Source organism: Hipposideros armiger, unplaced genomic scaffold (genome assembly GCF_001890085.2).
Source record: "Hipposideros armiger isolate ML-2016 unplaced genomic scaffold, ASM189008v1 scaffold_885, whole genome shotgun sequence".
Taxonomy (NCBI): domain Eukaryota; kingdom Metazoa; phylum Chordata; class Mammalia; order Chiroptera; family Hipposideridae; genus Hipposideros; species Hipposideros armiger.
This window is the reverse complement of record NW_017732235.1, coordinates 489,372-513,326: the sequence shown is the minus strand read 5'-3', so window position 1 is coordinate 513,326 and position 23,955 is coordinate 489,372. Positions and strand designations below refer to the sequence as shown.

Genomic DNA, 23,955 nt, shown 5'->3' with positions numbered 1-23,955 from the left:
ACTTTCCAAAGATGAGAGTCAACAGTCACATTCATTGTGTATCTTTATGGCAGAGTAAAAAAAAAATAACTGTATAAAATCTAAAATACTTTATTACTAGAAACTGTAGTTGTGTATGTTTCAAATAGAGTCAAATGATGTTTATGTTGTTTGGTATATTCAGATAACTTAGAAACCGTTTTGCTTATTTCTCAAGTCATTAGATACAAAGGAAAGCAGACATTGAAATAACCTTTTTCTCTTTCCTATTAAGCAACAAATGAAGCAAATGATTGGGAGGCTAGTAGCTGTCTAAGGAAATTAAACAATTGCTTAGCTGAGCCTAAAAAGTATAACTTAAGGACATTATGATTTTGAGAAAACTTTTATCCGCACATTAATTTATTAACTTCACATGATACATTTGTGCTCTTTTTCAAGTTTCTTCAGGCAGTGATTCCAGAATTCCAATGCTTTTTTTCTAGATACACTGCAGCAACTTTTAAGAAAAGTTATAAGCCAATACTCAAATTTTGAGACAATTTTCCTCATCATGTTTAAATATAGACCATACAGTTTAATCAAGAGTCATCTATCTTTACCAGAAAGATGAAAAAAACATTAAGTGCAGTTTACTAAGCCCATCCAGCTGTGGGTTTAATAGCATGTCAGTGATTTTATAATCGTACTTAAAAATAGCTAATAAGATTTCCTACAGTTTCTGGATTAAAAAAAAAAAGTAAATTTGCCATTAGTCTTAAAAGATCAAATTTGTTTTTTAGACATAATCTAATACAGAAATGTATTACATAATTAACTCTCCATCGGGCACAACTGATTTTACAGATGTGTTGCACACAAATTTTCAAATATCTAACAGTGAAGTATCGTGACTCATCGCTTCCGTATCTTCCCCCTCTACCATAACCTATTGCCAGTTGTGTTTGTGACTTAGTCAGTGAACACGTATTTCATAGCGGCATCTTTGTGTGCAATGAATCTGTGAGATCAGTTGCGCCCGATTGAGGGTTAAGGCTATATTCAATATTAAAAGGGAAGGTACTTTGCCCTAGATAACCTAGACATTTTACGGATAGAAAAATGTATTTAGATACATAACCTCAAAAAATACATAGGCTAAAATAAGACTTTAAAATCATAAAATATATATAACATAAATGATTAACAATCCCTTGAAGAAAACTTGGTCTCATAATCAAGGATAAAAATACTAATTATTAGGAAAAAATATAAATCTTTTAAACATGTTTCTTAGGTTATATTCCTAACACTGTTTATTTAAATATCTTCCACCTTATGTTGATTACATTCAAAAGCTCATTGACTCAAGATTCTGAGAAGTTTGAAAGATGAAAAAGATTGCATACATGTAATACATAATCTTCATTACCATGATCATCAGATCAGATTTCCAAAGTGATTTTTTTAAAAGTGCTGGTATCTGACTGTCTCTTAAAACAATGCTGATATCTAAGTGTACATATCTGAAAAAGAAGGAATTTAAATTTCCTAAGATAATTTAAAAAATCACCTTACTTTATATTAATAATTTTGTTTCCTATTGTCAAAGGGAATACTCTTAAAGAACTGTATCAATTTCATGGTCTAGGATGCTTTTGCCCCATCATCCTAAACTTCTGTGTAAGGGGATCTCCAAAAGAAGTGTTATGTATTGAGGCCATTTTGCATATCAAGATTTTCTTGTGAGGGTTAAGTGTAAAGAACATGGTCATGGGGAAAAGACAAGTGTGTGTACATGCTCTCTCTATTCTTACACTGTATCCGCAAAGAACACCTTCCTGCTCACTTGGGCAGAAAGCACAAGGTCATTACGCTTTATTGAGTCATCCCCAAAAGATATATCAAAGTTTCTCTCCATGGCAAGATATGGTATCTGAGCAACATTACCTATTAAAATGAAGCATTATAAAATAGCACCCTAGAAAGAAATAATACTTCTAAATATAAAAGAAAACCCTAAGAACAAAGAATCCCAGAAAAGCGCTATGTCGAGTAAAACAGCTTCAAAAATGATGTAAGAGAAAGGAATTCTTTTCTGGATCATAGTTTATAACACTAGTAACGTTTTCCTCTGGTGGATACCATGAATCTCACAAACTTGGGAAGTGCAGTATTAGCAACAGACTTACTGATCTGATCAAGAAGGCTTTAAACTAAGGCTCAAAGTGGAAAAGAAAAACATGAATAAGAAAAATGGATATTATGAAGGGCAACAGGATTGAAATAAAATACAACATAGTGAAAAATATATCTAGGAATTAATTTTTGAAAAAAATATGGCTTAGAATAATAGGCTAATAATGTTCAGTATACTAAATAGAACTAAAATAAAAATAGTAGAAATGTTGAGTTCTTACAATGCACTCTTTAATCCTTACACAACTCTGGCAGATGAGTGTAAGAATTGCCACAGATGTTTGTGGAAGCAGTGACATTCACAAGGGAACCTGGCCTGTGGGACAAGTAGGGAGACGTATTCCACTTTCCACTCCAATTGCCTGGTTGGTATCATTATCTTCAATTTACCAAGTAGGAGCATGGGCTTGGGTATGTTTAGAAATCTGCTAAAGATTATATAGGAAAAAGAATGATAAGGCTAGATTGGTTAGAATTGGAAGCCAGATGCTCCTGGAATTCATTATTTTAGTAGAATACAATAAGGGGGAATTTACACACACAAGTATAATTTATTCTAAAGAAGCAGAGTAGGAGGGTATTATCTAACTAATAGTTCACAAAGGACAACACAGTGACTGGAAATTGTGTGCCACTGCATATCAGGGAGTTATATACTAATATTATGATCAGAAACATAAAGTCCGGAAGTCAGAGGAGATGCTCATGTTAGGAAAGGAAAATCAAAGACGAGAAAGCATATTGTAAAATAACATAGCGATCCTAGCAAATTTATTACAGAAGATATGGGCACAAGATGTGAATGAGAAGGGAGAGCTTTCATTGGATCTTTCCTAGGAGGAAGTCTAACTCTGCTAACGTCAGTCTATTTGATGGAAAGGACCCCAATGGTAACTACTTTTCTGTTAATTTTGACTTATAGAGAAGGTGACTTGCATACACAATGGAGACATCAGGAACAAAGGGACCTTAAAGTAAAGGATGGAATGCTGTGCAGCGTTGGGTCAATTCTGCAGACTTAGAACAGGCAGCCATTCAGCACACAGGGAGCAGTGCCTGTTACCCAGACATTCAAAGAAAAGAGAAATGAGGAGGAAAGTGAGAAACTGAAGATAAAATTATGAGGGGATATGAAATACAGTATGGGGAATATAATCGACAATGTTGTAAAGATCTTGTAAGGTGCCATATGGGCACTGGGCTTATCAGGGGGATCACGTCATAGACTCTGTAGATGCCTGACCAATATGTTATACATCTGAAGCTGATGTAGAATAATATTGAATGTCAAATACACACACACACACACACACACACACACACATGAGGGGTGCCAAAAAATGTAAACAAGTGGACACTTTGGTCAACGTTGCTCAAGTAGTAGTTCGCCATAATCAGAAATGTCTGGACATTGATGGAAACCACTTTGAGCACCTCCTGTAATTGCAGAAGTCAAATGTGACTTCTATTCATCTTCTGTTATCGGTATATACTGAGTGTTACAATTTTAATAGTTTTTCCTTTCTTAAAATATGTATACATTTTTGGCACTGTGTGTGTGTGTGTGTGTGTGTATAATAGCTACAGGATTATGGGATGTGGAGTACAGCATAGGGAATACAGTCAATGGTATAGTAACAGCTATATACGATGTTAGTGGGGTAGTAGATTGGGAGTTTATCACCATGAGGGGTGTAAATGTCTAACTGTTACATTGCTTTGTACACCTGAAACTAAGAAAAAATATAAAAATTAAAATAAAGATAAAATTATCAGTCTATCATTGCAAATAAACCTATAACTAGAAAAAAGGAAAAAATGCTTAAAATAATTTAATTTTACAAAGAACAATTTGGTATTGTGTTGCTAGATTTTTCATAACATAGAGAACAAAAAATGAATACGAATGACCAAATCACATGGTAAGGATGTGGAAAATGAGTGTGAGGTGTCTAAAGTCAATAATGTTCTAAGATGTTGCAAATATGAAAGATCTAAAAATATTAGATGTTTTAAGAAAAGAAAGGGGTAAGCCCGGTGAACTGAGGAAAAAATACCTGCCAATCTTTTTTGTTTATATCTTCTCTAATAAGGAAAATTATCATCAAATAAAAACAATTCTGATATGAATCTGGAATTTACGCAGGTTTCCTTAGAAACTGAAGTAAACAAGAGAGAAACTTCCTGAATGATCCCCTGCTGATTGTTATGTCAGAGACCTGTGAGTTCTTAGACAAGAAAGCAGTGATTATCAAAGCTAGGATGGCATTCATTAGGAAAAGGTATTTTTTAGATTATTAAACATGCAGGATAAAAATATTCAACACAAAATGCATCTTAATTTGAATGAAGTATCTTACAGTGTCTTTTATTATGACTTTGTGAACAAGATAGAGAAACCTTGGTTTTATGGTAGTATGACTGAGTGGAAGGCTGATGGTCAGATCAGTCTTTCTCCGAACAAAATTTGCCTTTTCTACTGTCCAAATTCAAAATTCGATTCTGTGATTTAATTAAGTAGAAAACACACTTTAAAAATCTGTGGATAATACAAAGTTGTGAGGGAGAGCTATAGATTATGTGGTAATCAAGTACATCTTCAAAAATATATTGCTATGCTGAAACAGTAACCCCAGATAATATAACTATGTAACAGAAAACATGTAAAGACCTACATTTAAATTTCAAAAATATTATTTATACCAAGAAACAATAATTGAGTTTAACAGATATAATTTAAACATTTAAAACAGATAGAATATTTTCACATAACCTATAATTTTCAGCTACCTTAGCAAACCATCAGACTTGATTGCTTTTTCTTATTTTACTAAAATAATTGTATTCTTCATACATATTAAATTAACTTTTAAAACATCCTATATACAGAGGGTGCCAAAAAATGTATACACATTTAAAGAAAAAAAAACAATATTAAAATTGTAATACTCAATATATACCAATAACAAAAGATGAATACAAGTCATGTTTGACTTCTGCAATTACAAGAGGTGCTCAAAGTGGTTACCATCAGCGTCCAGGCACTTCTGATTAGGTGAACTACTGCTTGAGCAGCGTTGACCAAAGTGTTGACACCTCTTAAAACGGGTATACATTTTTTGGCACCCACGGTACACTTTGCAACCCTTAGAGTAAAAAAAAAAGTAAGTCTTCTACCTTCTGAGGAAACATGAAAAAGAATTATAAAGTACAAGTAAGCGTGAGCACACCTTAAATAAGTTTTTTTCGTGGCAATTACACCATGGAATTTCTAGCACATTATCTAGTGTTGAAGGATTTAGAAGGCTCCAAGAATGTCACTTTAATATGTCAGCTATCATAGTAGAATAGGCATAAATTAACTTCAAAGATTTGTAAATAATTAGTAACAGTTCTGTGTAGAGTAACATTATCTTTGACATAGGAAAATATATTCTGGAATTCATTCACAATAATTTAAAATTTATAGCAAGAAATCATAGTAACAAGGGCTTTATGGCGGATCACAAAGAAAAAGAAGACATGATTAAATTTCTCACCTGCCTAATACCCAACCGGTATGCAACGATCCGATCCACTGCGTCAGGATTCATCTGTGTCCACTGTAGACTGTAGGAATAAACACGGTGTCTGTTTTGCCACACAGGATTGTAGGTATCATAATAGAATTCTGGGGCATAGGCCTTTCCTAAAAACAGAAAGAGTTCTTAAATTTGAATGATGACATGTTATGGTTAAACACACTTGCTCTTTTTGGCCCTTTTACCACTTTCTATTCTGTGTTCCATTAGTCAGTCTTATATTTGGAAAGTCATATTATTAAAATATAAGCAATTTTTGGAAGAAGTTTGAGAATAGACGCAAGAGGATTTCCTGGTTGATTGGATAGGCAACATCAGAGAAAAAGAAGAATCAAGCATGACTACACATTTTTTATTTTTGGCCTAAAAACTGAAAGAATGGAGTTTCCATCAACTGTGATGAAAAGCTATAGGAGGACCCAATTTTGGGGAGAAGATTAGCAAGCTATTTTTAAACAATTTGAATGATCTAAAAAGAGATATCAAGTGGGATATATTAGTGTAGAGTTCAGTAAAGGCCAGGGTTGGAGATATAATCTTGCTAACCATTGGCATATAGATAGATTTTAAATTTAAAGCCATGGGACTGATGAAATCTTTAAAGGAGTGTGAGTAGATAGAAAAGAAAACTAGGTCTGACTACTGGGGCACACGAAGATTAAGAGATATAGGAGGAGATAAGAATCCCCACGAAGGCCAGAGATGGAACAACCGCTATGTAGGAAAAAAATAAAAAATGTGGCATCCTAGAAGTCAAAAGAAGTATATGTCAGCCAGTGAATGATCATTTCTGTCCCCCCCCAAAAAATCAGTGACATCTAAAATTTTGTTTATATTATCCATGTTTTTGGTCAATAATCAAACAAAACTTAACAATAGCACAGGAACTTTGGTCAATAATAAAGTTTTTATTTAGATTTTAAGGATATGTCAAGTGCATATAGCATATACAGCATATATAAAACCTCTGTTTCTTTTTTTTTATTGACAAATTGAAAATTGTACAGACCATTTAGAATTACAGGTCCAACTTCCTGATATTTTGAAATGTAGATTTTTTTCACACCTTCCATTTTTTTTACCAATACTATATTTATTTATTAAATCAACAATATTTAGTGAGAGTCTATTAAGTACCAAATAGTGTACTAGGCATTGTGGATACAATGAATAAGGAGGTATGGCCTCTGTCTTCATAGAAATTGCTTACATTTTCTCAGGCTTTTCAAATAGCTGTGCAATTCTTACTGGATGATGAGCTAATAAATTGTACAGTTATCATCCCTTATTCAACATCTTTTCTGTTTTTTTCTTTATTAAAAATTAAGTTAAATATTAAATGTCCTCCTGGATTTTTCCTCCTGAGTTCCTGTATGCAGGACCTTTTCTTACCTGTGTTTTCACATTTCTTGAAACATCATTAGTCACCTATCATTTAGTCATTGCAGAAGAGTTGATTCATAAAAACTTATCACAGTTAAAGAATGAATTTTGAACACTAAGAATGGAAGTGGTGGTCTCTATTATCCTGAAGAGGATCACCAGGAAAAAAATAATGTGAGATGAAATGAATTTAATTTTTGACAAGTTTACTAGTAAAATTAAATACATTGAATTAAATATCTGAATTTTAGTAACATTTGGAAAAGTCTCCTACATCAACATTGTGTGTACTAAAAAATGTTCTATAAATATTCAGTCAGTTGTATTGAAAATGGGTTCTCAACTCTATACAAAGAATCTTGCATAGGAGGTCTCTAGAAGAGCCATCACATTTGTTTTATTACTTTTTTAATTTTGTACGATATTTTCACTTATTACTACATGAGAACACACATTCATATTCACAACACTAAGAGCAAAATCTGTTGAAAAGAAAACAATACACTAAATGAAGGAATCACACCCAAACCGTCACTGACAACTTGTGCTTGAGATCCAATGTCACAAAATGTTATTAAGGAGGTGTATTTAGCAGTAGCCCAGATAAAGAGCTAGGGGTTTTGATTAAAAATAAGCATCCAAAACTTATACATGAAGTAAAGAGCTGCTTAAGTGAGTAATGTAAATCTAGAAGGTAGTGTCCAGATTGAACTGAGGTAAGAATGTAAATGCTTATTTCTTTTTTGGGGGGAGGAGTGGGGTTACTTTTGTTTTATAACCAAGGGGAAAATACAAGGGGTATTAGACTTAGTTCAAAGCTACATTTTTCATAAAATGAATGATACATTTACATAGAAACAAGGAGAGAATAGTCAAAACCAGGGGCTATTTAACATGGAAAAGGAAAAGAAAAATCTTCTAAAAAATGGGCAAATAGAGTTTTCCAAGAGTTGAAACTCTATCATGGAGAAAGAAAATCAGACTAAATATTAACAGATCTATGAAATTCAAAGAATACCAGTGGGAGGCTTTTAAAATAATACATGTTTTGACTTAGACATGTTCTGCCAATCCTCTCTGAATAGGGAATGGCTTACTTTGATAGACTATTATTTCCCTTCACTAGAAGTATTTAGTCAATATCTGATGCCATTTAGCAGGGCTGAAATTGATGACTGTCCACAAGACAACCAGTAAGGTGTTTCTCAGTCTCACATCTCTAGGGTGCTATGGAAGAAACATTTGCCTACTGTTTAATTATATTATTTCAACTGTTTCAAGCATACTTATTTATAAATTCCATTCCATGTTTCTATTATCTGTAGTCCAATCCTGCTTTTTGTTGACTGCAGGAGAGTCATTGGCTGCGTGTCATAAATGCAAATTGCCATACTTCTAGGACTGATTGTTTTTCTAAATAAGTACTTTTAAGGTTATTGAAGCAGCCTGACCTTGAAGTTAAAAAAAAAAATCCTCGTGACCTTGTTAATGTGAATTTGTTTATCAAGGCCTATTTTCAAGGTAGTGAAAAATTAAGCTACAATCTAACCTTTATTTAAGTAATTCCAATAGATCAAATTATACTGTAAAATTCCATCATCATCTTTATATTTGAATACAGACTATTACAAAGCTTTCCAATGTATTTTTAAAAATATGTTATTTATCTGTATTGATATATCACTCATATCAGATATGAGTGATATTATTTGTAATAATTTTTCATATAAAATTAAATTAGAAAATAACTTAGAGATGATCTACTCCAATGTCTCATATGACAGACAAAGAAAATTTAGAAATAGCATGGAAATGGTGATGATATACAGAAATTGATGTAAATAAATAAATGCAACAAGACCCAGTACAAATTTTGACTTTGATTCATGAAATTTATTTATGTATGTATATATGTATGTATGTATGTATGTATGTATGTATTTATTTTAGCTGAGTCATCCTGCCACCTGTTGGCAGCTCAGCAGCAGCTCAGCTCGGGCTAGGAATTGAACCAGCGACCCTGTTGCTCAGAGCTCGCACTCTTGAGCAAGCTCTTAACCAACTGAGTCACTCAGCCGGCCCTATTCATGAAATTAAAAAAAAATAAGGCTTTATTTTAGTTGAATAATTGCACCATTTTAGAATTAATGTGAAAAATGTTTTTAGATGGCAGATAAATAATATTGATTAGTAAAAAATAAGTACTGATAAGAAATAATTTTGATTAGTTATAGTTAAGAATAGATACGCCTTCATATGTCTTAGAGATACTTTGTACTAATCCTCTTTTGGATAAACTTTACAAAGAAAACATGCTTTCTAATTTCATTTGAGAAATGTATCTTAAAATTAAACACACACACACACATACACACTCAAATTTCTTCTCTGATTTCAGAGGAAATCATATTTAATTTTTTACATTTATTTTGTAAGAAGCACACAGTAATACTAAGGAAATATCTTTATAATAATTCTAGGCTCTTACAACCAAACATGACACCTGCTGTTTGAACAAGGAAATAATTCATAATATATTTTTCTTTTTTATCCTCCAGGATCCCTTCTCTCCCCACCCCAACACACACACACACACACACACACACACACACACACAGACACTCTTTCTTTTTGGTCCATCCAGAAAGCATGCCAATAAAATATTTTTTCTCTTTTATATTCTAGTTTTATTTTTATGTAACATTGTTCCAGTTTAAATCTTTTTAGTCTAACTGACCTAGAACTGCACCAATTATCCAAACTAGCAGATAATTTTTAGATATGAGTGCTTACATAAAGATCTTGGATTTTAAAATATTCTTAATATATACAAAGAGATAAAATATAATTATTCAAAATTTTAAATAGAATTTATGTAAAAGTACATTTTATTTTGCAAATAGCTTTTGAAAGTGATTAAATTGAGACTTCAAAATATGATTTTATGCATAAAGCTCTAAGTAAAAGTATTAAGAAGCTATGACATGTCACTTTCCTAGTACAAAAATGCTAGCTTGAAATACAACAAAAATATTTTTTAAGATGCATACTCAGGCTTGCAAGCTCAAAATAAAATTATTTCTCACATAACAAAGAACTTAAAATCTGATGCTATATAAGAGTTTAGGGAGAAAAGAAGTGTTGGTTTGTACTCTGAGGAGCTGGATTTTAAGCCAATAGATGAGGTTAATGGGCCAGTCCAAGCTGAGAAGTTTGAAATAAGGCCACCACATATGATCAAGATCAATAAAAACAGCAATCTCAGATGTAGGGTATTTTGGGAAATAATTGCCCCTCACCAGCATAGGAAGATGACAAAAATACTACATTATCATAAAAAAATCATCCTTGGCTAGTGGTACCATGCAGTGCTTCTGTAGATGCAATATCAAGTTGAAAGACATGTTTTCAACTTAGACTGCAGAGAATTTCTCTAAATCAAATCTCAATGAATAAGAATTCAAAAATATGAAGGTTTGACAATTAGGTTCGTGAACTTATTGCAATGATGTTGCTAACTCTTTTTGATATCAGAGAGATGATTCATTATTAATTTGTACCAACTGGACAAATAGTTAACCAGGTTTACTATTTGGAAGTGCTGAAAGGCTGCATGAAAAAGTTAGATGATCTGAACTTTTTGCCAACAATTCAGGGCTCTTGCATCACGACAATGCACCAGCTCACATGGCACTGTCTGTGAGAGAATTTTGAGCCAGTAAACAAATAACTGTATTGGAACACCCTCCCTACTCACCTGATCTGGCCCCCAATGACTTTTTTTACCCAAATATAAAGGACATATTGAAAGGAAGATATTTGGATGACATTCAGGACATCAAGGGTAATACAATGACAGCTCTGATGGCCATTCCAGAAAAAGAGTTCCAAAATTGCTTTGAAGGGTGGACAAGATGTTGGCATCAGTGCATAGCTTCCCAAGGGGAGTACTTCAAAGGTGATCGTAGAGATATTCATAAATGAGGTATATAGCACTTTTTCTAGGATGAGTTCTCGAACTTAAGTGTCAGACCTCATATAATTTAGTAACCCACAAGAAAATATTCCACTATGAGTAACTAAAAGGCCAACAAGCAGCAGGATTAGACTACAGATGATGGAACCACGAAAATAAATTTATAAATAAAAATGCATAAACAAATTGAAGAAATACAGTACAAAATGGTAAACAAACTATGGGGTCTTCTACAAAAGAATAATTAATATTGTCTGTTGCGACCAAAGGTAGGCTTTACGTGGGACATATTTGACATCTTTACTGCTCTTAAAGGAGAAGAAATTCTGCAAACAGACAAGGGTGGGTCATGGAGGGATAAGAGAAGAGAAACAATAAGGCATGGCCTTAAGTGGAGAAAAATAAATATATTATAGACAACATTTTAGAACTACCGCAGGATCTGCTGTGGCTGTAGCATATAGTACCCATCTTTCCTACCAAACAATTCACTTTTGTAGAACAGAAGTGTTCTCATCAGCTCTTACTACAATAGCAGACATAACACAAGTACTTGAACAAGACAGGAAGAATAGGTCTGTGCTAATTTATGGATTATCTTGTTTTATATCATAGGATGCTTGATATTAACCCAATAGTCCAATTAGTCTCAGATTATTTTAACCAGTACTCACTTAAATTACAGTGAATCTACTGATTTTCATTTCCCAGTGTGAAAAGAAGTCAGTGACATCAAAGTATTAAATGAAAACTAAATTAATATTCAAAATGGTAATAATGAAGGAATTTCACAAAAACACATTTGCAAAGTATAAAAAAATCACAAAATAATTCAAAACTTTTCAAAGGTATATTCATTCATATAGGAAGGGTAACTAGAGAAATCCATAGCAATCTTACACACTGATGATGCCCTGATTAAAAAAACAAAAAAGACTTTTAAAAATTGCAGGAATCTCAGTTCTCTATGTGCATGCATTTTTACTAGAAACTAACAACACAGTCAAGTGCTTTTGGAGTCAAGAGTCACACTGTGTTTACACAGCTAGTCTAAGACAGAGGATTACTCATTACAATCTATTAGACATAATATACAATAAAGAGCTATGCAGCTCTCTGTCATTCCTTCATAGAGCAGAAGAAAACATGCAATTGTGATAAAGAAGATGTGGTATATATACACAATGGAATACTATTCTGCCATTAGAAAAGATGAAATAGTGCCATTTGCAACAATGTGATGGAATTTGAGACTATTATGTTAAGCAAAATAAATCAGACAGAAAAAATTGAGAACCATATGATTTCACTGATATAGGGCATATAAAACTGAAACCAACAAAGGAACAAGACAAACAAGCAAAGAATAAAAAACTCATAGACACAGACAACAGTTTAGTGGTTACCAGAGGATAAGGGGGAAAGGGGATAGTAGAAGTGGGTAAAGGGGGTCAATACATGGTGATGGAAGAACTGACTGGTGAACACACCATGTGATATATGGATGATGTATTACAGAATTGTACACTTGAAACCTATTTAACTTTACTAACCATTGTCACCCCCAATAAACTTTAATTTAAAAAAAAACATGCAATTGTTGGAACCATAACTACTTTTTCTTCAGATTAATGAATCTTGAGTCATACTAAAAAGAAAAGAAATTCTTCTACAAACATGGAGATTTTTCTAAGTTTTTAATCAGGAATATGTATAAATCCATTTTATATTTTACAACTATAACTGGTGAGAAAGGAGAGAATGGATCAGTTAAGTAAAAAGCTGGCGGGAAACCAGTAAGAAAATATTCTCTTCAAAACATGATTTGGGGAATGAAGAAAGGCTGACAAATTCAAAACTCATTGCAGATAAACAACTAATCAGCATTTGTCTTCTGAGTGAATACTATTGGTGCACTCCTAAATTTTTAGTCTTTGGAGACTGAATGGACATTAGCATTTCTAACGGAGACGGAAAAGGACTTTATGCATCTCATCCTGGAAAAAGAGTGAAGAATGACATTACCTCTTGGGGTCCTATTCTGAAAGCTTACTATTTTGATTTAAAACCTTGCACAAGTTAGTATATGGATTTAATGCAATTCCATCAAAATCCCAATATAATTTTTTAAAGAAATAGAAAAAAAATCATCAAGTTTGTATGGAATCACAAATGACCCTGAATAGCCATAGCAATCATAAGAAAACAAAACAAAACAAAAAACAAACAAATAAACAAACAAAACAAGTTTGGAGGTATCATACTCCCTGACTTCAGCTTGTACTATAAAGCAACAGTAATCAAAACAGCATGGTATTGGCAGAAAAACAAACAGACCAATGGAATAGAATTGAGAACCCAGAAGTAAACCCGCACGTGTCTGGGCAGATAATTTTCAACAAAGGAGCCAAAATCATACAATGGAGAAAAGAAAGCCTCTTCAATAAATGGTGCTGGGAGAATTGGAAAGCCACATGCAAAAGAATGAAACTAGACTGCTATCTGTCACCATACACCAAAATTAACCCCAAATGGATTAAAGACCTAAACAAAAGACCTGAAACAATAAACTGCATAGAAGAACGCATAGGTACTAAACATATGGGTTCAAAGAGGATTTTATGAATTTGACGTTAAAGGCAAGGGAAATAAAAGCTAAAAAGCTAAAATAAATAAATGGGACTTTATCAAACTCAAAAGTTTCTGCACAGCAAAGAAACCATTAACAAAACAAAAAGGCAGTCAACTGTATGGGAGGAGATATTTGCAAACAATGCCTCCAATAAGAGGCTAATATACAAAATACATAAGGAGTTCTTTGAGAACAAAAAAGGTTTAATTTTGTGAAGTCAAAGGAAATTGAGAAAAAAAGAATAAATATGTTCATCTGTGTTACTATGTTTGGTAATTAGTGTATGATACTTAACATTAGTCTTTACCTCATTAATAGTAAGTAATAAAGGAGTTATTACCAAATTGATGGATTCTGCCTATTTTCATTTGACTAGAAAGGTGGTAGATTAATACGGAAAAGGAATGAAAAATGAAAACATGTTAAGTCATACTTAACAAAAGAAAATATTGTACACTTGAAACCTATGTAACTTTACTAACCATTGTCATCCCAATAAACTTTAACAAAAAAGAGAATATTATATCTGATAAAGAACAATTTATCTTGCAATTAAGATGAATGTCACAGCAGCAATAAAACTGAATGTCCTCAAGACTTTGTTCAACAGTAATAAGTTGTCAACGTGTGCAGAAAACAAAAACATAACAACTAAATTATACAGCTGTGAAGTCAATGACATCTCTCAGTTCATGACTGATTAGAGTTTGGAAAAAAATTGCAAGATGTGTAACAATTTATAACTCAACTAAATTATTTAGGTTAAATGCCCTTATACTGGAGACTGAGAAGTGTTTATATTTTCTCTTCTCATTTAGTGACAGCCAATATGTTTCCATATGACCAGTCATTGTTATGACATTATTTAAAAATTGCAACATGACTCATTTTATCTATCCCTTACATGGATCTATTTTCTTCTGCTGGAGTCAGAGCTCTGAAAACAACATTGAGGCCGACTGCCCAGAGATCGCACTTTAGCACTGAAGAACTTCCCTAGAAGATCTACTGATTGGTTGAATAATAAAAGTATTGACAATAGATTTTTCAGTCTTTACAAATCCCTGGGATCTTGATAGAAAGCTTATAAATTTGCCCAAGCTTAAGGTATAGTTGCTTTAAGTACATTATAATTTCCTTTGTAGGTTATGCCTTTTCAAAATAAAACTGCTAAAGAACTAGTTTTGTCACTCCCCCAAAATGATTTTATGAAAACAATCTGTATTAAATAAACTAACAATAATAAAAAAAATTCTTATTTCCTATCTGGAAAAACTTTACAAATTTTAGCATTATTTAAATAAAATCTAATCACTAAAACAATATTTTAACAAATACTTGTGCATGAATTTACTTTATGAACAGAGAAATTCCTCATACTACATAGAAAGCATTTTTATAAAGGAAGTACAACAATAAAAAGTGGGAACAAGCATTATGGGATTCATGGCTAAATTCCTATATAAAAGGAAACCTTGCCAGTTCATCTTTGTCTCCCCTCTTGTTTGCAGATTCACCTTTTAGATTGTCTATTGTTTGCAACTATTACAGTTTATTCGAATAACATCTGCTTTTACTAGTCACATTTCACACCAACAAAAGACTTCTAACTTGTGTTTGTTGAACAAATGAATCAGTGAACTTTTCCCATAATTGTGTTTCTCTTGCCTGAATTCTAGTGACTAAATGAGCCAATGACTGAAAGTTCCTGAATCTCTAGCTTATACTCACACATCTTGACCCCTTACATGGAAATGTTTTCCCTGTGTAATTTCTATCTGCTTTTCAATTCTTATCCATTTTTGATACCCAAATCATGGCTATCTTTCCTTTTTTAAAATATTCTTTCTTCTATGATAACATTAATATTATAGATGAAAATATCTCCCCAAAGAGAACACTCAAAATAGGTACCACCAATTTCAGTAGGACCTTGAGACACTATTTCATCATTTCCCGGTTGTAATGTAGAAATAATATTTAACCCAATTCCTTTCAGTTTATTTTTTAGGATTTTTTAAAATGGTAAATAAGATGTCAGTTTAATTATGGTCATGTCAATGAAACCATCATAAAAATTTCCCTTAAAAATTTATTTAAATAAACAAAATGTGCTGGATAATTGATAGCTTATCAAAGAATATTACTGGAATAACAAAAACTGATGTAGAGCAAAATGGAATACTGGTGTGTACATTACCTAGAAGCTGACAAATCTCAGTTATTAAGCATTAACTTTTCTTGCTTGATCCACACAGGTGTGAAGTTGATTAAGATTATTAACAATCTTAAAAAAGGCATTTGGAGAAAATGCTACATTGCAGGATTCTCTTGATATGCTCATGAAATAGCTTCATAAAATTAACATTCTTTATTAAAATACATTAGCATAAAGTGCAACAATAATTAATTAAAGAGATACCAATGTTCTTTTCCTAATTAACAAAAAGAAACATTAAAAGAAGATACTTAAACTTGTGTGAAAACTTATAACTTAGACTTTTAATAGTTTTCTTCAATAATTTAAGTTCACTTGAATATAATATCCTATAATATAATTCAATTTTCCTTTACGGTACTTTTTAAATGATTAGATATTTAGAGAAATATGTTTATAGACATATCTACTTGGGAAATTAACTATAATGAATTAAAATTGTATAAATCAAAATATTTTTATTTCGATATTTGAAATGTGGATGAACACAAGATCAAATTTTACAAATGCTGAAAATCATCTTCATATATCAGTAATTTAGCCTTTTCCTTAATTTCTAGGAAGGCAGAGACCATTAAAAACAGGCCCTAGAAGATGACTTCCAGGCCTATTTGCTAAGAGACAGCAACTCTGAATATGATGATCAAATGCACAGGCTATAACTTAACAAGAATCCTGCCGTTGGTTATTAGGAGACCAATCACTCAGACTGAAATGGGTGAGTAGGGCTTTCCGAAGTAATATGGCTTAGTAATTACTTCTTGCAAAAACAAAAAGGTCTTACCAAACCACTAAATACTTAAGCCACACATTCCCACATCAGTTGGAAGCTAACGTGATATTTCCTATTATAAAAATTCTCTCCTATTTTAACAGTCTCAGAAAAGTTCATGATTTTATTTGTGTAGGTATCTGCCATATGAAGATTTAATGAATAGAGAGAAATCAGCAAATACTACTAATAATAATTGATTTATTTTGTTACTAGTAAGGACTACATAGCTGGGTTAAGGAGATGCGAGGTTTGACAATTAAGCTCCTGAACTTGGTACAACAATGTTGCTAACCTTTTTGGATATCAGAGGGATTAGTCATTATGAATTTGTACCAACTGGACAAACACTTAACCAAGTTTACCATTTGGAAGTGCTGAAAAGGCTGCGTGAAAAAGTTAGATGACTTGAACTTTTCGCCAACAATTCATGGCTCTTGCATCATGACAATGCACCAGCTCACATGGCACTGTCTGTGAGGGAGTTTTTAGCTAGTAAACAACTGTATTGGAACACCCTCCCTACTCACCTGATCTTGCCCCAATGACTTCGTTCTTTACCTGAAGATAAAGGAAATAGCAAAAGGAAGACATTTGGATGACATTCAGGACATCAAGTGTAACACAACGACAGCTCTGATAGTCATTCCAGAAAGAGTTCCAAAATTGCTTCGAAGGGTGGACTAGGTGCTGGCATTGGTGCATAGCTTCTCAAGGGGAGTACTTTGCAGGTGACCATAGTGATATTCAGCAATGAGGTATGTAGCACTTTTCTAGGATGAGTTTGCGAACTTAATTGTCTGACCTCGTATGTTGGGAGATTCAAATGGATTAAAATATATAATTTATTCTATTTAAATTATTTTATATAGTCTATATAAAATAACTATCATAGCACTGGGGAAATAGTAATTATTAAATAAACAATAATCTCCTACTGTGTCCTTCCCTACAAAACCAAAAACAGAAAAAGAAAAAAAAGGAAAAGATACAATAAAATAAAACTTTCTGGCAAGAGTTCTATATTTGGTTTCATTGTCATAGTTCAGAAGCATAGGGACTTGAAGCATTTTAGAAACTAATCTAGACAAATTTAAATGTTTCATTTATTTTCTTTAAACTTTAATGAAGCAATTTTCAGCACAGTTGAGTCACCTCTGACCCGTTTTTGGCATCAGCCTAGAACACAAAATATGTATACAAAGTATTCATTGGCTTAAACATCAAATATACATAGTTGTCTTGGGTAATATAAATTAAACACATATATTTACCTGATAACATTTCTACCTAAATGAATAACCCTTTTTACTCTAAAATCCTGAATGTACTTTGCCAAACATGATGCAAAATATGAATAACACATTTTTTTTCCCCAAAATCGGCTTAGATTAGGCTCTGGTCCAAAAATTTTAAAAGATGATTTGGATTTGATGAAACAATTAGCTTTCACATTTGGCATGTAAATAGGAAATTGCTAAGCGTTTAGAGAAAAGTTAAAAACAAAAATTTTAAAGTCATTGATATTTTACTTGGAAATATCTAAGTAAGTGTAATGTGTATAAAAACCACATGTTTTATAGAAAAAATAATCTGGAGAGCTCCTCTGGGAATAGAGATGGTTGACTATTGGCACAATAGAGACTATATGAAGAGAAAGAAGAGAAGGCAGGATTTTAATAATAATTCTGGACTTCAATGATCCCGTTATATACCATAGTACTTGCCCAAGGGCCCTCACTCACCACCACACTATCAAGTATTTGAGACACATCCCAGAATTTATATGTCTGAGGTTGCTGTTTAAAAGTTATTCTATTTAATTTACCACTATAACCATAGACTCATGGAGAAAGAATAATCTTGAGGGATGAAAACTGTATCTCAAATTTACATAGGAATTTACAGTTTACAAAGTACTTTCAAAAATATTAACTTATTTTAGTCTTTACAGAGGTTGTGAAGAGCAATATGAAGAGGGGTATTACTTGGCTTGAACTGCAAACCTGGAAGGTTAGAAAGAACATCATAATTACTGCACTAGAACAGACAACAATCCTTGTCTGGCCTGCAGATCGTCCGTCAAAAAGATCTAAATGAATATTTTGTAAGAAAGAAGAGGGGGTTCGCCATTCACCTAAAAACACAAAGAAATCTGACTTTCAAACTGAGAGGGTCTGAGCCCTTTCTTCCCCAATGTGTATTATCTCAGGGATGTCAGAATAAAAAGAAATTATTAGAAATATCTTGTTTTGGAAATGATGCAGTAAATATTCCCAAGGCAGGGAATATAAAGCTATTTGCTTCCATTTATATTTTTAAAAAGCATTCAGTTAATACATGTCAATTGTGAGGGGGTGAAGGAAACACACCGAACTTTGTCAGTGGGTGATGAAAGCACGAGATCAGAGTAGCTATCTGGAGTGCTACATTTGGCTATGTGGTGGCTCTAGGTTGATTTCATGATTCTCTTTTCCTTGTATGTAAAGATCTATAGGCTATCCCTTCATGAGTTATATCACTTCTTTCATATATCACAACCTTGTTTATTAATGAGCCAACTCTAGAATACGTGTGCGCATGGTAGCATGGGGAGCAGGGAAACAGTTGGGACTGCAGAAGAAATTCCACAGATGTCATTACATTTCACAAGACAGAAGCAGATCAAGAAATAGAAAATGATTATAGACAGGGTGGGTGTGCAGTTTCTGGGAAAGCACAAACCTCTTATTTGTAGTGACTGCTCCCTTGTTATAAATCTGTTTGTAGTAACAGTGAGCACCCCTTGTTCTCTGACCAATTCTATTTCCCCTGGTTCACCCTATGCATCTCACATCTAAACAATACTACTGGAGAATCAAATCACTGAAGTATCTAGCAACTGTTTATTTAGAAACCTGACTGCTAATTCTTATATGGATCAGAAAGGAAGCTGAAACAGTATCTGCATCCCCTCTAAACATACAAGAGTGCTGATGAGCAGTATTCGGAATAACCAAATAACCTACTTATTTACTAAGGCCTATGTTTTTGTAAACCTCCAAACCTTTCCCCTTCCTTTTCCTGGGAATCTACGAAGGTCTTCTCACATGTAATCCAAAAGCCAGTCACTTCAGTTTTCCTACCTTTCCTTTCTTATTCCAGCTTCCATCAAAGGGACAGTCAAGGAACAGGCAACGCACCCTTCCCTCAAGGTTGTATACAGGGTGGGGACATTTTACGTGAATCTGAATTATGCCACTGAAAAAGTGTGTGAAAGAATACCAATATACAAAACTTGAAATAGTGTATGTCCAAAAAAGGAAAAAAATCCCACAGACAATATTATATTAGTAATTTAATATATTTTTGTTCAATCTTATAATATCTGATACCCAATGAGTTCCCTTTTCTTATGCTACAAATATATCCGTGTAGATGGATAAATTTTCATGAAATTCTCATGAAACACTTTGCACTGGTGTCTTTCTATTCATGACTTTGTAAGCCTGCTTCCCAAGCTCTACCTGGTCACAGAAAATATTCTCATTGCAGTTTCTAGTGAATTAGAAGAAAGCTTAATCTCGGGAATAAAATAGTTCTTCCTAGGCTTACGGAAGAATGGGGCTTGATCTCTCCCAAACAAAATCAAGACTTTATTACGGCACTTCTGTTGTTAGCATTTGCTATTTGTCGGGCACCATGCTCATCATCTCGCATACTTTATATTTTGTAATATTCACAGTCCTTGCAGGGTGAGAATAACTTTATCATTTTCCTTTTACAACAGACGAAAGTAAAGTTTAAAGATTTTTTTTTATTATTAAAGTTTATCGGGGTGACAATTGTTAGTAAAGTTACATAGGTTTCAGGTGTATAATTCTGTAATACATGATCTATATATAACCTACAGTGGCCAAGACATGGAAACAACCAAAGTGCCCTTCAATAGATGATTGGATAAAGAAGATGTAGTATATATACAATGGAACACTACTCTGCCAAAAGAAAAGATGAAATAGTGCCATTTGCAACAACGTGGATGGATCTTGAGATTCTTATGCTAAATGAACTAAGTCAGAAAAAAGAGAGACCCAAGTGACTTCACTGATATGTGGGATATAAAACTGAAAGCTTAAAGATCTTAGACAACTTGTCTTATAGTAAGCAACTATTGAGTAACAAAGCTACATTCTGAATTCACGTTGTCCATCTACACAGACATATTTGTAGCATAAGACCTTTTTATTCTAACAACCAATGAGTTTGGATAAAGTTTACGGCAAAGTGTGCCTGGGTAAAGGGGTACATGGGCTGAAATCCAGACGATTCTTCTTGCTACCACTGTGCTTTGGCAGAGGAGATACCAGATCTGCTTCAAGAATGGGGAACTTTTCCTCTAATTCGCACACAAATACTATAGAGGCTGGCAGATTTCCTAGTCCGATGCTACTTCCACTAATCTAAAAGGGATCCCTACTCTGCCCATTGTGAGTACAGAAATTTAAATTATTATTCACCCCTGGGATTCAACCAGAATTGCCATATTATATCATTATTCGGAAGTGTTATCAACTCAGGAGCTTATAAAGATAAGGATTGACTAAATGTCTAGAATGAGAACTCCATGTAGTTTACTAAGCATTTAACTCAGATGTAATGAATATATAATAAGATGCAAATAAATGTATTCAGTCTTCCCTAAAGGTATACATTCCCTAAAAGCATAACAGTTTCAAAATATCTAAAAGTCTTGTGTTCATTTGAAAGAGCACTGGTTGTGGTGTGTGCATGGAGGGGGAGCAGATGGGTGACCTGACCCAGTGGCTCAGCCCGAGAGAACTGAATGTTCCATGGTGTACTTACAGACCACATTAGCTTCTTGGCATGGCTGCTGCTGCACAGGTGGGTGGTCCATTGATGAATATGAATGTGCTGAATATCATTTAGGCAGGGAGCAAGAGGTGTTCAAGTGAGTTGGAGAGGAGCCCAGAAGGTATGCTGTTTATCTTCTAGGAACATTTATTTTCTCCAAAACATATAACTTGAATTAATAAAGTGGATTTAGAAGTGAATACAGAAAACTAGTCATTGAAACTGAATCACTGTGACTCTCAAAGAATAACCAAAAGATCTGTGAATATGACTCCTAGGGTAAGAAAAGCTTACAGCACAAATAATGGTTCATGTCATATTGCAAAGAAGCGCTGGCCTGGATCTGACTGCAAAGCAGGCATCTGCCTGCAGTTATATCCTGAGGCTTCTAGTAACTATCATTTAATGGTCCTTTAGAAATAGACAAAGTTCATTAGAATCATGAAAGAAGATATCTGAAGTAATGGGAAATTATAAGACTTTGGTTACATCCTCTCATCTGAAACTCAAAGAGAATTTATATTAATAAAAAGAAAACCTCTATTCATTTTCTCAACTTAATGCTCTGTCACAAAATCTTCCTCGAGGAAAGACTACGGATCAGGTTGTGGGCAATCATCTGTGGAATCTCTCTCCTGACCATGTAAGGCCTGGTTTCTGGCATGCCTTGGGAACAAGTTTTGCACTGTTCTCATCCATTAATCATCCCTTCAGGATATTGGACAGAGGCCAGGTGCTTAACTAGATATTTGAATGTTTCAGAGATAGCTTTGATTCCACAGAACTGAAAAGTCCCCTGATTCTTTCACAGATTGGTTTTATTACCACCCAATCCAACTCTAAGAAAAGCTACTGAAAAATCCAACTCTATGAAAAGTGCTAAACAGACCCTTAGAAAATAATATAAATACTAAGCCTATAGTATTCATATACATATGTGTCCAGTTCTACATTTAAGTTTCTTTGTTTTATTCATATCTGGTTTCAGTGAATATTATCATGGTTCTTTTCTCTCAGGGGACACTATTTGTGACTTCAGCCTGTTAACACCCTCTATTCTCTACAAACTGGCTCTAACTCATGCTCAAAATAATATGAGGAAGCTTTGAGAAATAGCTTTGGAATCCTATGGCCCACCTTGTTATGTTGATATCAGTGTCTTCCAATTATTCTACCCAGCTGTGACAAAATGGTAATTCACTGAAACCTAATTCATATTTTTCTGATTTAACTTACATAAATGATGTTTGTTACTGATATGCTAGAACATTCTATATTTTTAATGTAACAGTCACTATGTCTTCTAGGAAGGGGTATGATTGAGAAAAGATGATAGTGGCTATCCTGATGAAGGGAAATGCTGTGAAAATAACCAGTTTAATGTCCCCAAATAAAGGAAAGTAGTTTAGAGGTTAGCACAGGAAAAAAGAACAAAGGATATTTGCAGAACAATCCATTTTGTAAAAATTACCTTGAATATATTAATACAATATGGACAAGAGAAATTATATACATGATAGCATTACATAGTACATACACATTGCCATACACATTGTGAAATACCTCCTAGTTCCAACCCTATCTTAGCTATCAAATATCATCCATTTATTCAATAATACTTTACTAAGATATAATTTAAATATAATAAAACACATATTAAGTACAGATTTTGATGAGTTTAAAAATATATATATTACTAAGTAATCATCACCCCCAATCAAAACATAGGAGATTTCCATCACTGCAGAAATTTACCTCCTACCCCTTTATAGTCAATCAACCCCAGCTAAACAAGAATCTAATTCCTGTTAGTAAATATTTGTTTTGCTTGCTCAAGGAGTTTATATAAAAAGAATCATAAAGTATGCACTTTGGTGTCTGGTTCTGTTCCTTTAACATATTGTTTTTGAAATCCATCCATCCATAATATTGTGTGTATCATTAGCTCTTTCCATTCTTATGACTGAGTAAAATTCCATTTCATGAGTAGATCAAATTGTTTATCCACCTGTTGATAGATATTTGGGTTCTTTCTAGTTAGAGGCTATTACAAATGAAGCTGCTATTAAAGTCTGTGCATAAGTCTTTGTATAGACATATGCTTTCATTTCTGCTGGGTAATCATCTAGGAGTGGAATTTCCAGATTGCTTGGTAAGGGCATGCTTAAGTTTATGCGAGACTGACATGTCTATTTTCAAAAAAGTAATCCCATGTTACATTCCCAGCAGCGTAGTGTTTGATCGCTTCAGTTATTCTCTACTTCATCAACACTTGGTATTGTGTCTTTTTAACTTTAGCCATTTTAATGTATATGTAGTGTTGTCTCATTGTGGTTTAAATTTCATTTCTGTGATAACTAATGATGGCAACCAGCTTTTATA

General features: G+C 33.3%; 1 protein-coding gene across 1 annotated transcript in view; it reads right to left on the bottom strand.

The window, feature by feature from the left end:
* MDGA2 (MAM domain containing glycosylphosphatidylinositol anchor 2) overlaps positions 1-23,955 on the bottom strand; it is a gene marked incomplete at its 5' end in the record, with an annotated part of 518,288 nt that overhangs the window by 102,117 nt on the left and 392,216 nt on the right. The window contains one exon of the mRNA XM_019630047.1: positions 5,697-5,845. Coding sequence (XP_019485592.1) covers positions 5,697-5,845 — 149 coding nt within the window. The remainder of the gene's footprint in view (positions 1-5,696; positions 5,846-23,955) is intronic.